A 15,481-nucleotide genomic window follows, 5' to 3' on the forward strand; every position below is an offset into this window, starting at 1 on the left:
TGAATAAAATTAAATTGTGTGTTAGCAGTTTACTGAAGTGACTAAACCTGTGGCCGGATATCTAGATCATTTAGCCATCGGAAAGCAGTGCCCTCTAGATGATGTATTTCATGCAGCGATCTAGGGAATCTTCTGAGGGGACATTCCGTTGCAATAGGATGTAAAGTTTGTCAGATGTCCTATAGTCCTAGTTAAAGACTATCAACCAGCCTCCATTTGTATTTCCAGTATTGGCACCTGCTACGGATCAGGTTGAGCGCTGTCCAGATTTTCCTTGGGAGATCAATGCCGAAGGTTGTATTGTACTGGATCAGACACTAAATTAAACAGATCTAAGTTAGAAGTTGCCCACTCCTAAAGCAATGTAGCCTAGCCTCCTCATGGTGCACCCTGGGCAATGTGACTCTGTCATGGCTAAATAGTCTATAGTACATTCGGCCTGGTGGACCTCCCTAGGATCTCCCAGCAGGAAGCAGCAATATGAATACCAAAAAATGGTGAGATTTGTATGTTCAGGCTTGCAAGATTCTGTTCATGAAGCTTTACAATAAAGTAAAATTAGCCCATTTAGTTGTATTTCCTATCTGGTTTACCTCAACATAAGAGGCTCTGAATGGGATCTGTTCCCCCGCCCCCTTCCCCCATGAGCAGCAACTAGAACCAACCACTGAGGAAGGGTATGAAACAATGAAGCACAATGCTACTCCGAAGCCCCTGCAGCTAGTCCCAGAAGGATAGTGGTTAATAGTGTCAAAAGCTGTTGAGAGATCAAGGAGAACTAGAATGGATGTCCCACCCTGTTTCAAACGTAATGAACAAGCACAACCAGTGCTTTCTGCATATCATACCCTGGTTTGAAATCACACTGAAATGGGTCCAACAATGACCTCTTGAGGAAGGGACATACTATTGGTGGGACCACCATTCCTTCTCAAATAGGCTAAAATCACCTTGTGAAATCAACCGGTGGTCACCTCTCAGGCTGCTTTAATATTATAGGAGGAGCAAGGATATAACAAAGAAGGGGCTAAGTTAACAGACAGAGGACTTGTCCACTTCTTTGGGTGCAACTCAAAGAATAAGATTCAGTCCAGATAACAGCACAAAACTCTGCCTGAGCAACTTGACTAGCAACTTTGACTTGCTTAGTCAGGGTTAATCAATCCTAATGATTTTGTCTGCTCTGCCAGATTAATTGATTATTCCTTACCTAGGTCCTGCAAATGATTTTGTGATCCATCTATCACCAATAGATTGACTAACAGCAGCTACTATAAGGGTAGAGAAATAGTGATGTTTTGCAGACCTTATATCTGTAACGTAGTTTTTTTTACTTGTATTCAGTTGGATTCACACTCTGTCTTTCTCAAGAAACACTCCAGTTTTTGTTTCTGGTATTTCACCTACTGGAGCTCTTCAGAAAAACAGGGAACATTCCAGGATTGGTTTACAGAGAGAGTTTGTATAGGAACAATATGGCCCAATCACATGCCTATTATAGGCTATAGCCAAGGCCTCAGCTGAACTGCCTGACAGGTGTTCAAGAAAATCCCAAGCTCCCTCTGTAAGCCAACAGGGTTCATCATGTGTCTAAGGAGGGTCAACCTAACTTGCCCTTTCTCCCTCCGGAGGTAGGTAGGACCCAGAATGTTAGAGGGCAACCAAAGAGAGTTATGTTCATGGCAATGAACTAATGATAATGTCCTCCAACGCAAGATTACAGTGCAACTGCCCTGGGACATTTCCACGCCCCTTGTAATTCTGAACCAAGGGGGAAAATACAATTGCTTCTGTTGGTAACCTAAGAGCATGAATGGGTTATATGGGAGTAAACTGTCTTGTAAATAGCTTGACCTTACACCAGGTAACGCATTACATAATATTATGAGCTTCTCAGATTGGAGTCAGAGAATAGTCAGCCTCTATTGAAGCTGTTGAAGATGTGGAATAACGTGGAAGCTGCAAGTATAGCAGGCTGAATATAGAACACTGGACACTGGCAGATCCTTTTAAAAATCAGTCTGTTCCAATGATTTTGCAAACAAGGTCCATGTTACTGTTTCTATTATGATAACTTACCAAGAAAAAATAAATGGATAATTGGTTGGGTAGAGGTTTTAAAAAGACACTTAAAAGCCAAGCAGATGAGAGATTTAATATTTATTTTTTATTTCTTTTATTTGCTAAATTTATTTGCTGCTTTCTTCCACAAGCAAATCCAAGAACCTTATTTTGCTTTGTGAGGGGGCACACATCAAATGCAATCAAAGCAATGGAATAGGTAGATAATTATTGCTTAAAAGGATGAATCCAAGTGGTATTGTCCTAAAAAAATTATACAATCTTCCCACAATAAAACTCAAATGATAATAAAACTTCACTGAAGGCTGGATAAAACTCCAATAGGTGTTTCCACCTATACAATAAGGAAGGAAATCCATAGCTGCTTCTCCTTTGCAAATGCCATGGCAAACTCAGTTTCTATATTAAATGTGATGGTCTAAATGACTCATTTTAATGCCCACTTTTGCCTAATACTATATACTTATTTACTATTTCTGTCTTAATCAAATGAGAAATTTCTTCAAGATTAAATATTTGAAACGTGTTAATGGCAAAAATAAGCCTGAGAACTATTTCAGTTTAAATGTATTATTGTTAAAATATTACATGATTAAGTCTTACCTGCATACTTATAAACTTATTTTGTGTGTTATCTTCAATTAGCCCAAAATGGTGCATCATATCACACAATTTTCAAATCAAGATACCTCAAATATTTGCTAATTTAAACAATGAATACAAAATCCAGGACCCATTACAGTACTTTTGTGTAATTACAATGTCAAGGATCTTCACACCAGCTGTGTTCATAAAGTTGTGGCTTCTGCAGCATTGCCACAAACATGTGATCATGTTTTCCAATATTCTCTGCCAGCTTTCTATAAGCAGTCAGTGGGGAAGCTGGTAGGAGGTCAGAAGTTGCTCCTATTCCCACTGTGGTTTTTGTTATTGTTTTGCCTGCCCATGGTCATTCTGTTATTCTGATTAATCAGGAAATACACTATATTGCCAAAAGTATTCACTCACTGATCCACATAATCAGAAGCAGTTGTGAGCGAATACTTTTGGCAATATAGTGTATGTGTGAAAGAATAACCCAACTAATCATGGATTGTCTAGTATTTTCTAAAGCTACTGTAAATGAAGCTCATCTGTTTGGTAGCAACTTTATATAGAAAGGTTGTTGTTTTTTGCTAGCGCTACATATGGATTTGCATCACATCCTCAGTCTTATCTGTTACTTCTAATGTTATTCTGCCTTCTCCACATTTTTTCATCAAGGGCCATTTTTTAAATCAGTGAATTACCTGGCATATAAACCATATCTTTCAGAGAAAGCAGTAAAATTTATTATTGACAGTAAGTCTAATAGTGTGACTAGAATTGGATGCTAACTGACTCCCCAACTTCCACATCTTTAAATACAAGAGAGTGACACTAGATCAGATTTCATTTCGCTGTTAAATTCATAGGGCAATTACTGTGTGTATGTGGCAGTAAAGAGTTTTATTTGAGTGTAAATAGTATGATATACATGTTGGCCTAAATTTAATATTAACTATTATAATTTATTGGATGATCTCTAAAGAGAGGAGAAAAAACTATCTCCCTTCATGGTGATTACTTAAGATTATATTTTTTTTCTAGATAATTAAATGTTGCACCTGGGAGATGCCATAACATAGTTGGAACCTTATTTATATAAGCTGGTTTTTTAAACTAATGGAAGATGGAAAACACTGCTCAATCTAATGTTTTTTACTTGAAACTCCAGGTCTTATCCCCCAGCTGCAGCGATGATATTTTAGTGAAAAAGGACCAGTGTTTAGTTCGTTCTTTTGCAGATTCCAAATTGTGAGTAAATTTTAGACAACATTCCTATATATAGTGGTGAAAATTTATGTGTGTGTATGTGTGTATTATTTATATGTGTGCGTGCGCGCGCATGCACGCATACATATGTGTATATGTATATATATGCACATACACTATATTGGCAAAAGTATTCGCTCACCTGCCTTTACTCGCATATGAACCTACTGTAAGTGACATCCCATTCCTAATCCATAGGGTTCAATATGACGTCGGTCCACCCTTTGCAGCTATAACAGCTTCAACTCTTCTGGGAAGGCTGTCCACAAGGTTCAGGAGTGTGATTATGGGAATTTTTGACCATTCTTCCAGGAGCGCATTTGTGAGGTCATACACTGATGTTGGACGAGTTTACGTGGCTTACCACTTCGTGGCTGAGTTGCTGTCGTTCCCAAACACTTCCACATTCTTATAATACAGCTGACAGTTGACTCTGGAATATTTAGAGCGACCCATTCTTTCACAAATGTTTGTAAAAACAGTCTGCATGCCTAGGTACTTGATTTTATACACCTGTGGCCATGGAAGTGATTGGAACACCTGATTCTGATTATTTGGATGAGTGAGCGAATACTTTTGCCAATATAGTGTATGTATATATTGATAGATTATATATTATAAATAATATCTATTATAAATATATATTTAGTTTTAACTTAGAAGCAGAAACCAGGAAGAAGCAACTAAAAGTATTTAATAGGGAACTATTTATTTATTTTACTTCATTTGAGATGATCCTGCGGCAAGTACAACTATTTTGGAAGTCTTAGTTATTGGTGACAATTAACAATTACATGCTATGTATAAAATTACAAAGCATGATTCAGAAGAAGGGCCACTGCAATAATTACTTTTTCTTTTCCATTCCACTGGTGCACCTTATCATGCAGTCCAATTGACATTTAAATCAAAATATAGCTCTAGATAAACCTTGATGGAACCTACATTTTTGGCAATTTGGAAGTATAGCATATGCTTCAGATTAATCTAGCAGACATACCAGACATATACAATAGATAGCCATACATTTGAAGATATCTTGTTACAGGCAATACTTTCACATGATAGTCTCTTTGTAAACCTTGCAGTGTTTTACCACTTTTACAATCAGCATATGCAGCAACTATTTTGTCAAGTGAGTTTTTATAGAATTGGAGTTCAAACTTTTGCATATTAGCTTAATCAAAACCACTAGTACATCTGTGGTAAAATCAGAATTTGAATCCAGATCCATGTTTTATTGTCTATTCTTTTAGGGCCTGACATAATGTTGTTTTAGCAAGAAATGCAAGCCAAAGTCGTAAAATTTAAAGATATTTATTTTAAAATATTTGTATGACTGTCCATCTTTAAACAACTCTGTGCTCACAGCAATAAAAACGTATAAAAACTAAAGAAAAAAATGTTGCCTTAATCAGGGGGTTCCAACAACTTTCTGTAGACTCCACCACTCTATCTCTGTGCTTGGGTAATGAGCCCGATTTTAGTGGCCTTCCAGAAGACCAAGAGGATGGGGGCTTTCTGGATTGTCCCTATAAAGTAGGGACAATCATGGAAAAGCAAATCTTTAGTTATGTATTAATTAGTTTGTATTACAATTCAATCACATTCTAGGCAGCTTACAAGGTATGGTTAACAGCATCAGATAAATAATGGCTAAACATGAACAAACAAGATCAGGAGAGCACATGGTGCCCATGAAACAGGAAAATAGGTTCAAACACCATTGCAAAAAATGTCCCTTGGGTGCCATGTAATGTGAATGTGGCCACCTCTACACTCATTCATCATCAGCCTTAATGATTAATACATTTCATTAATGTATTTGTTTTTAAACATTTTTCTATGTTGCTGCAGTGGAAATCTCAACTTCTGCAGAAAGGGTACAAGTTTTATACATGGTTAAAAAAAAGTAAGCTCTAAAAAGCTTACTTTTAAAAATGTAAAAGTAAAAATGACCCCCAAAAAAAGATAAATGAGAGTAGAGATGGACACATTCACATCAGGGGAAATTGCTCTGGAACAGTTCATTCTTCAAGAATTTCTGAAAGCAAAGCGCAAGCAGCTTGATCTTCATGGGGAGGCTGTTCCACATCATCAGTGCTGCTAGTAGTGTCCTGAGCCTCCCCAGTTCCTTTCTTGTCAAGGTAATCAGTTGGGCCAATAATTGATGGGAGCAGATATTTAATTAAAATATTTTGATAGATGCCAAACTTAATATTTCAAAAGATTTAAGTGTTTAATATTAGAATTGAAAACATAATCTTTCTAAATGTTAAACATTAAAATAACATTTCCCCATAGAGCAGATAATTTTTTATCATTGACCATACAAGTAACAGCATAAAACTTAATGTAAACGTAATGTAAATAATTAATTTTATTGCAGTTATTCAGTAGCAAGAAAGGACATTGAAGAATTAGGTTTTACAAACTCAGAGCTGCCTTCCAATAAAGGTAAATGTTAACATTTGTTAATTAGATTATTAAGTTAATTGATTGTGCTGTATGTATATAATTGCCATACGATGTTCTTAACATGAAAGAAAGGTGCAATTGAAAGTAATGCCTAATGGTTATTGATGGCTCTGTTTGTCCTCTATTCAATTCTGATTCCAAGAAGCAAATCATTGAAGTACAGAATTCTGAAATATAGTTACATATGTTACACTTACAGTATCATAGCAAAATGTTAGGTCATTTTGCTGACATATGTATTTTACACAAAAATATGTAATCATTATTTCAGAGGTGTTTTATAAAGAAAGCTTACTTGACAAGCTGTAGCAGCTTTGTTTTGCCACAGGAATTGAATATTGCCACATTAGAACATTATATGTTCAGAGAGGCAAAAGTTATGATGGACTAATAGCTTTGATAGTCCAACATCCAGACATCTTGCAAAGTCAATGAATGATAAATTTCACGGGCCCTGCCATAAATACATCAGTAACAAATGAACACATTTTGGGGTATTTTAATGTAATTAATTTTCTCCAATATTAAACATCTGGAACATAACATTAACGATAAGCTTGAGAAATGGATCAGATTAATCATACAGTTAAAATCTTACATGCTTAAATCTGACATCTAGAAGTAAATAAAATTCAGCACTGAATTTTATTTACAATCTGAAATCAAAATGGCTAGCAAAGAAGCAGAGTTAGTAGTGATTTGCAATGATTATATAATTTATTCCGAATACCTTGATGGGTAATTTTCCTCCCAAGGGGTACAAGAGGCAAGCTCATTCTTCCATTGGAAAACTATTCCTTCTAATTGGAAGATGGACATGCGTGAAATCTTGGAATCCTCCAGTAGTGATGAAGAAGATGGAGGAGAGGCAGGAAGTAATGATGAAGAAGAACAAAAAGGAGAACAAAAAGAGGAAGAAGTAGTGGTAAGTATATTAGATTTTTCGTCAATATATCTTAATCAAATATACAGCCACTGTTATTTGTCTCTCATATAATATTGTTCCTCAAATAATTACTTCAAAAACCACAGCCTTTGCTTTCTTCAACCTGGCATTATCCAGATTCTCTGGAAATCCCATATGCCTCAAAACACTAGAAGTTTTAATCAGATACATCTGGAGGATATGAAGTTGAGGGAAGCTGAGCACCTGTTTTCAAACAGCAAGGTTTATGTGTTCAGTTATGTTTGCCATCAATGATGAAAACTGAATTAGCAAAAAAGCAAAAATTGTTGGAAAACTTCCTGATTTGTCTTATTTAACTTTTTCTGCAAGTGGGAGCAGCTTACAGTCACTAGAAATTTAAATTATCATAGAAAGCATAATGTAAACATTTGAGCCTGGACTCCTAATTTGGATTCTTCTATAAGGAGTAATTTTGGAAGCTTGCTTGTTACCATTAATCCACAATTGCCATGAATTCTTTCCTACATCTATAACTAACTAGTGAATGATAGAAATAGGAAAATTCTTCTATCACTGCTCAATTTGAGGAGCTTGACGCCTTCTGAAGAAAGTCAATTTTTTGTAGAGTAACAGTGAAAGACATAAGAACAGAGCTATTTTAGTAAACTCTCCAAAGAAGAAATTCTGTGTTTCCAGTACTAACCAAAAATCATCATTATGCACATCAAATGAGGTTAGTAAAAGGAATAATAAACAAGAAACATTCAACCTAGGATCTTAAATACTTTTCTGAAAACTACAGAAGATACCAGGGCTATGCAATGCTTCGTATTTGATTCTAAAAAAGGTGCTTCAGATTTCATGGGGACACAAATATATCTGCATTTTGTTTTCTAATTGGGGGGAGGGGTAAGAATATATTGTTATGTAGCTCAGGTAGCTATGGAGTCTTGGGTGCTCTCTGAACTTGGTTATTTGCTTACAGATGTTTCATTATCCAACTAAGTAACACCATCAGTGCTATTAATTAATCAATGCGCTGATGAACAAGTTGGGTATTGAAACATTTGCAAGCATACAACCAAGCTCAGAGAACATCAAGGACTCCACAGTCCAAATACTGGAACCAAACAAATCAACCAACAAAGCTCATTTAACTTCCAGGCCCCAAACTCTGGAAAAATAGCCAGAGGTTTAATGAAAGCCAACAGGATAAGAGATATTTGGATTCCCAGGGAGTTGCTGGGCAAATACTGCATTAGAGAAAGCATGACTGCTACATAGGTTGCACAAGATGAAACAGCTGAATACATGGGACCTAGAGTATGCGTAGCCTCCTGGTTCTTGTGGCATGTCTATCAAATAATTTGGCCCTGGGCCTTGTAATATAAGCAAGATTGTCCTGGCTTTTGCAGTATTGTAAAGATGTAGCATTTTAAAATCATTTTTAAAAATCTGAAGTAGCTTTAAATACTTGAAAGATATGCAAGGCTCATATTGTACATCATAAAATTGCTGACTGTGATACAACTTAAACATGGTATTTTAAAATTGTGTATCCAGAGTGAAAATATGAACTAAAATGAACCTTACAATAATTAAATCTGAACTTTATTGGGGGGCCTTTTGAGAGACAGCAAGGCAGGGTGTTCAATATCCTTTTCTTAATTTCATTAATTTTACACCAAGAATAAAGTATTTTTCTCTATAATGCACTTCTTTTATCTGAGTATGTTCTGTTCTGTATTTATTAATTTTTATATTTTGAGTATGTAATCTGTCAGCTTTACAGAAGGCACTAGAGGCAAAACAATGAGATTTTTCTTAATACATTTTCTCAGTGTCAAGAATTGAACTTCGTAACATGTATATTCTCCTAGATCTTTTTTTCATTTTTCATTTATGATTCTGGCTTTGTATATTGAAATAATCTTCCTTGGATTTTTCCAGTTTTTTAATTAAAGAAAAATGTATCATAATTTTTATACATAATATCTTGGTGAAGAAGTATGATTCTTTTGATTTTGTCTAGACTTTTAACCTGTTTAATGTTTTCATAGCTGGACTCTTTTCATTATACAGTAGAATGAAAAGCAATTTTACGAAATATACATTATTTTTTCTCTCCTATTTTGAGGAACCCTGTCTTGGGTACTCACCAGGGGTGGGTTCCTGTACCGATTGATACTGGTTTGCTGTACGCACACTTTGCTCGCATGCGCACCACGCGTTGCTTGTACCTGTGCAGTTGACTGTAAATTGTTCTGCGTATGCACAGAAACATGCCAGCAATGGCAGAAGAGACCAGGGAACTGGTTCGGGGGCGTGGCCAGCCTGGGTTGCTGCCGGTTCTGCGACCCAGGCCAAATCACCACTACTGGTTTGGCTGAACTGGGCGCAACCCACCTCTTATACTGACTGATCTTGCCAGGATTTGAATGCCTAGTAGGCTTAGGTCTGGTTAAAATAATACTTAGTATTAGTATTATAGTATTATAATTTTATCTCATTCTTTTTAAAAACATCCCAGAAAGTGTCAGCTCCTCAGTACTGCTTCAGTTCTAGGAAAACTGCATGAGCAAATTAATGAATTTAGAAGCTGTAGGACCTGATTTTAGAGAAGAGGAAAGTTTACTTTTTTAAAGGTCAAAAGACAGAGGCCTCTGAAGGAAATTTATTTATTATAATAAATGAAGAACCTAAAGTATGAAGACTGTAATAAGTGATATAGTGTAAACATGACTGTAATATCATTTGTGCCAAAATGTCACATTGTCATATCTTCTACAACGAGCTGGAAATATTGAAATGAATATATGGTAACCTGACTACTTTTTTTGGACACTTGGCCACTGATTAGGAAAATGATGGGGTTTTTTTGTGTTGTAACCCAGAGTGTTGTCTGAGTGTTGAAATTGGTTACCACAAAGGATCAAGGCATATTCTTCCTTGCCTGCCTTCTTAGAAATGCAGAACTACTTACTGTAGGAAGAAACTAAGAAGTCCTGTTTGATCAACAACACCATTACAAATTTTGTATATTGTACTGTACAGTTTACATTATCTGGAAAACCACATTATTATTTAAGAAATTGTTGTATTTGGCAGGCCAGAATTTGCTCAAATATATTTTGATTGAGAGAGCAAATAAGAATTACTGGTTCAGATGACAACCAGTTAAATATACCTTGGATGTGTATATCTGTAGTTTATTAGCCATGTTTGCTAACTTACTAGCTGTGGGATGGATCAATAGTCTGCTAAATTGCAATTCTAAACTACATAAATGCTTACATGTTATGATCTGAATATGTTTACTGTGTTAATATTCTCTGCGTTAGGTATGCAAGTTTTTTAGAAAAAAATAGCATCAATTACTTCCTAAAGTTAATACGTGTGCTACACAAATAAGATAAATAGTACATTTTTTTCATAAAAACCCTCACCCCTGCATTGATCATTCTAATTCAAAACTCACTTGGCTATAATTCATGTGAGAGTTTATGTCTTATCCGCAGCACCTTCATATGGAAGATGAGATCATATTACTTGCTTTCATATTAATATTTAGTGTTCAGAAAACAGATTTTACTTTCTATAACCATGACTACAGAATGAATTTCTGATTTAAAAAGGAGAACTACTTTGATGCTTTCTTACATCTTGTGAATCCTGAGTTTAAAGTGGGAGATCTGATCACTTCTGGTTAAACTTAATCTCCTTCCATTTCTGGCAAAGTGATAGGGCTTGCGAAAAGCTGTTAAATCCCAATTTAAAAGTGACTTTCTATTCCTCTGATTCGTGGTAGTCAGAAAAGCCTTATTATTTCTATGTTTTGTTTCTAGTGTGTCACTCCCCCAGCAGGTGAACATTGTTGTATTCCCTTTCCTTCTTTACACCATATAGCTTACCTATTCTTGTGTAGTTATGTTTGGGGACTGGAACTTCTAGGGTGAGGGTGAAGAATTATGTAAATAGCTGTTGCAACCCATCCTGAGGGTATTTGGAAAATCTGCTCTCTACATCCTTCTTCAGTTTTGTAATGCATATAGGGAAGCTGTATATGCCCTTTATTGTTCAGTACGTCTAAGTGAAGGAATTGTGAGTGGATAATTAGAGCAGTGGTTCTCAACCACAGTAAGTTTTGAGATCTTTGGACTTCAACTCCCAGAATTCCCTAGGCAGCATGCTGCCTGGGCATTTCTAGAAATTGAAGTCCACATATTTTAAACTTCATGTGGTTGAGAAAAGCCAAAGCTGTTTCTTCAGAAACTAATGATAAAATATTATACTCCCCCTCTCTATCTATATTACAAAGCAATGATTTTTGTTCACTTTGTTTACCAAAGTTTTGCAGTTTACATACTTTTAGATTGATTTTAAACACTAGCCAAGATTGGAAGAGGAAAAACAAGGCCAGGGTGACAAAAAAATCAGGAACTTTCTGAGTTTGTGCATCTAAAACCTAAAGGTTACGTCTATTGAAAACAGAAAAGGAGAAGAAACTTGGATCAGTTAAAGTACAATCTTGTTTCCCTTTTACTTCCCCCTGGAAGTCTGTGGTCTTAATAAGGCTGAAAACAGAATGGCTGTTCATGGTTAGAGGCTGCCTACCGGGTTGCCATGGTAATGCACTGTTGGTTGCAAGTGAGCATGCTCAGAGAAGGGGAAGATTTAGCAGAGGCTTGGCAGACTGCCCGGGGAGGCTTACCAGATGCTTTGAAATGGGCTGTCTCTTTCTTTTCCTTTCATGTAATGTCTGATTTTTTTTTAACATGGAAGAGAATGTAAGCAATGCTGCATAACATTGGATTCAGTGCAGCAAAAGGAGGAACGCAAATATTTGCAAGTTAGGCTGAAGTGCATTGAGGCACCGTGAGCTGATTAGGTAGAAAAGCAAATGTAACCATTTTACATTTGAGAGAAAATGCAGCACCTGGGTAAGGACTATTTGTGGATTCAGGCTGTAACTTATTTAGTGTGCTTTGGATATGGGCCTTGAAGAAGGAGGGTTGGGTTTAGATTTTGTTAAGTTTCTGGTCTCCCCCCCCCCCCCGGCTTTTTCGTGATGCATGTATTTTCTTTCCTTTGCAAAACAACAATTGGAATCTCGTTATAGCTTTTAGTATGCCATAAAATAATGGCTTTTAACAAAATGGAGTCACTTTCCACGCAAACATGCTAATACTGAACAAAGTGTGGAGCTTGATCGTTTGTGGAATGTGGAATCTCACCCTTTCCCCTCCCCCTCCCTCATGTTGTTATACACAGTTAATAGGCCACATTTTGCTGGGTGTGAACTGTTGCAGACTGCACTGGCTTTTAGTGCTAGCATTTGTAAATATCCTGCTGTTTTAGGTAAGTGAATAGAAGTGTGTAAAAATCTAAATGTTGTTGCTTGAAGCTGTTATTTCGTTCTAAACAGCTTTAGCTTTTCAAACAAAAGAGAAGGGGAGGAGAGGAGCTTTGTTGGGAAAAAAATAAAAATGGCATTCCTGTGGATATTTTTCAGACTTAATTTGAAGTAAAATAAACTGGCAATTATTGGAAGGTAAAGTAAAAAAAAATAGATTACTAGAAAAAATTGCTGAGTCTATTGTTTCATGAAGCAGTGGAGATTATTTCTTCAAAAAAGATGAATATAGGTGTGGAAACAGTGGCACATTTCTATGCTGTCAGCAGAAAAATCAACATTGAATGCTTCAATTTAGAATTTAAATTTTTTAACACATTCACTGTTCTTGTCTTTCTCCATCTCCATTCTTTTATAGGTCTGAAGGGAATAGTCAAAATGGTTATTAGTTTTTTTAAGAAACAAAATGCAGTAATAGAGAAGCCACTAGATAGCTAGAGACCTTGTGACTTCTATAGTTAAAATTTTTAAAAATAATCTGTTTCACATTTAAAAGGGTATAGTTCTTAATTAAACTATTACATTATTTGAAGAAGCCCCTATACAAAAATTTTATCAGATATTTGCACGTTTGGACAATGCAGTCATGCCAGGAATAGTGAACCAATTCTTAGAAAAAAAGTATTTAGGTCCAATTTATTGCTTTACTCATTACAGTATGTTTATTTAAGACTCCAGTCTGTCCTCTTTAAATAATTAGAGGTTCTATAGCAGCAGCCTCCTTCCCATTACTTTTCAATGTACTCAACATGATTAGGAATTTGAACTCAGGACTTCCTTGTTGAAACATAAGCTACTTTCTATTGAATACTGTAATAATCTTTAAAATATATGTTTAATAGAGAGATTATGTAAAATAAATTTGAGGAAATGGACACTAAACTATCGACAAATATGCCTATATAGAATATTTATAACACGTCTAATAGCTGCATATCTCTTGTCTGATGTGATTTGCAAAAGCTATACATAACAAGGATCCCAAAGTTGTCCCTGTATTTTTAAACCAAATTTTCTGCAACTTCTGTGCATTAAGATACTTTAACTTAAACCAAACATTATCCATTATCATTATCCAAACAGTGTACAGTATGTGAATTTGGAAAAGCTTTAATGCATTGCTTTTTAGTCACAATTGAAAACATTCATCTTGAAATTTTATTAGTTTTGAAAGCTATTAGGAATCTCCTTTAACTAAAAACAACTCACATCTCTCTTCAAAGATTGAGTAGTTAGTTTCAGGTTTGAATAACTAGAAATAGTTTGAAATATAAAACAAGTTTGTCTCTAAGATATCATTAGGCACTTTTCTTTTTAAAACAGGTCTGTTGGACTTCATACTGAATCAGAATGTGTCTATGTTATTTAGTTTAAAATTTAAAATGCTTTTATTCTAAGAGTTAAAACACTTTTTGTGTAGAGCAATTTTTTTTTAATTTTTAACCCGTCAGATTACTGAGAGGTTCATTTCTCATTAGGTACAGTAGTTTATTAGGAATCTTATTCTGGGCAAGGATATTGTTAATTTCAATTTTTAATGGCTGACTTCCAACACCATAGTAGCATCATGAATTTAACGAAACACTTAGGTTAGTGTTTTAACATTGAAAATAATTCTATCAACAATTGGAACATAATATATTGTTCAGACTATTTCATCCAATTGATGTTAGGGGATTGTTACTAAAACTGTTTAGTTTTATTGCTACATAAGGTATGTTAACTAAGCACACAAAGCTAACTAAGAATTATTATGCTTTGCAGTTCCTTAAAACCTTGTACATATAAAAAAATCAGAGTGTTTCCATCTCCATTTGATTGAACCTATTTTCACTGCCCTGTGTGTTCTAGAATGTACATGTACTGCAGCCCAAAATTGCAATATCCATTTGACTCCTGTGTCCTTGCAGAAAGGTGGTTGCATGTGCATTGGATGAGATTTTTTTCTGCATTGAACATGTTCAAATCTGTCCAGCAATTCAGTAATATTTCATTAACAAATGTAATACTGCATTTTTCTTAACAGATAAAAGCTAAATTATAACTTTTTCAGAACATTGTAATATATAATTGCATATATAGCATAGTGACTTCTAAAATGAATATTATAGTATTACGAACATTTTTGCATAAAGCATACTTACCGATATTTAAATCTAGTTTATTATACATGTGTTATTTCGTACTTTAAACAAGATCGTGTATGGCATCTCTCACTTACAGTATCTTGTATCCTCTACTGATTAATAATATTCTGCAATGTTCCGGCTATTCTTACATTTTCTTTTTATAGGGAGGCAAAAATGTATTATTTTCCAGTCTTTTTCCTTTAGAATCTATCTGAATTTAAGTGCATATTAGCTGTAACCATATTCCATAACCTAAATAAAGGTTTCATTTAAAATAGTTACAAAGAAATGTAATTACTCAGTTGCTCAAATTCCTTCATAATATACAAAGGTTTGTATGCGTAAGAAGTTATTGTTTTATTTTGCATAAGGGACAAACAAAAATTAGACTACAGTTATTCTCTAATGATTTTTCCTTTGTTAATCCCACTGCCTTCTAATCTGGAATTTTAGAAAGAAACAATTCCTTCATTGATTTAAAACAGCACCTGAAGAGTGCTACTGTAGTTCAATACAGTTGGTTGTTAAATGGTATATAAACATAGATGTTTCAAAGAAGGAACTATACATTTACTTCATCTGTATTGTCTTGTCTGATTCTTTAAAAGTCTTAACCTA

The 15,481-nt window shown here is 35.1% G+C and overlaps 1 protein-coding gene across 3 annotated transcripts in view; it reads left to right on the forward strand.

Moving 5' to 3' along the window:
• ARID4A (AT-rich interaction domain 4A) overlaps positions 1-15,481 on the forward strand; it is a 55,581-nt gene that overhangs the window by 17,720 nt on the left and 22,380 nt on the right. For all 3 annotated transcript variants that reach the window (XM_081935691.1, XM_081935689.1, XM_081935690.1), the window contains 3 exons: positions 3,839-3,918; positions 6,326-6,393; positions 7,170-7,339. In XM_081935691.1, coding sequence (XP_081791817.1) covers positions 3,839-3,918; positions 6,326-6,393; positions 7,170-7,339 — 318 coding nt within the window. The remainder of the gene's footprint in view (positions 1-3,838; positions 3,919-6,325; positions 6,394-7,169; positions 7,340-15,481) is intronic.

This window comes from Natrix helvetica (assembly GCF_964273705.1).
Source record: "Natrix helvetica genome assembly, chromosome: 1".
NCBI lineage: Eukaryota > Metazoa > Chordata > Lepidosauria > Squamata > Natricidae > Natrix > Natrix helvetica.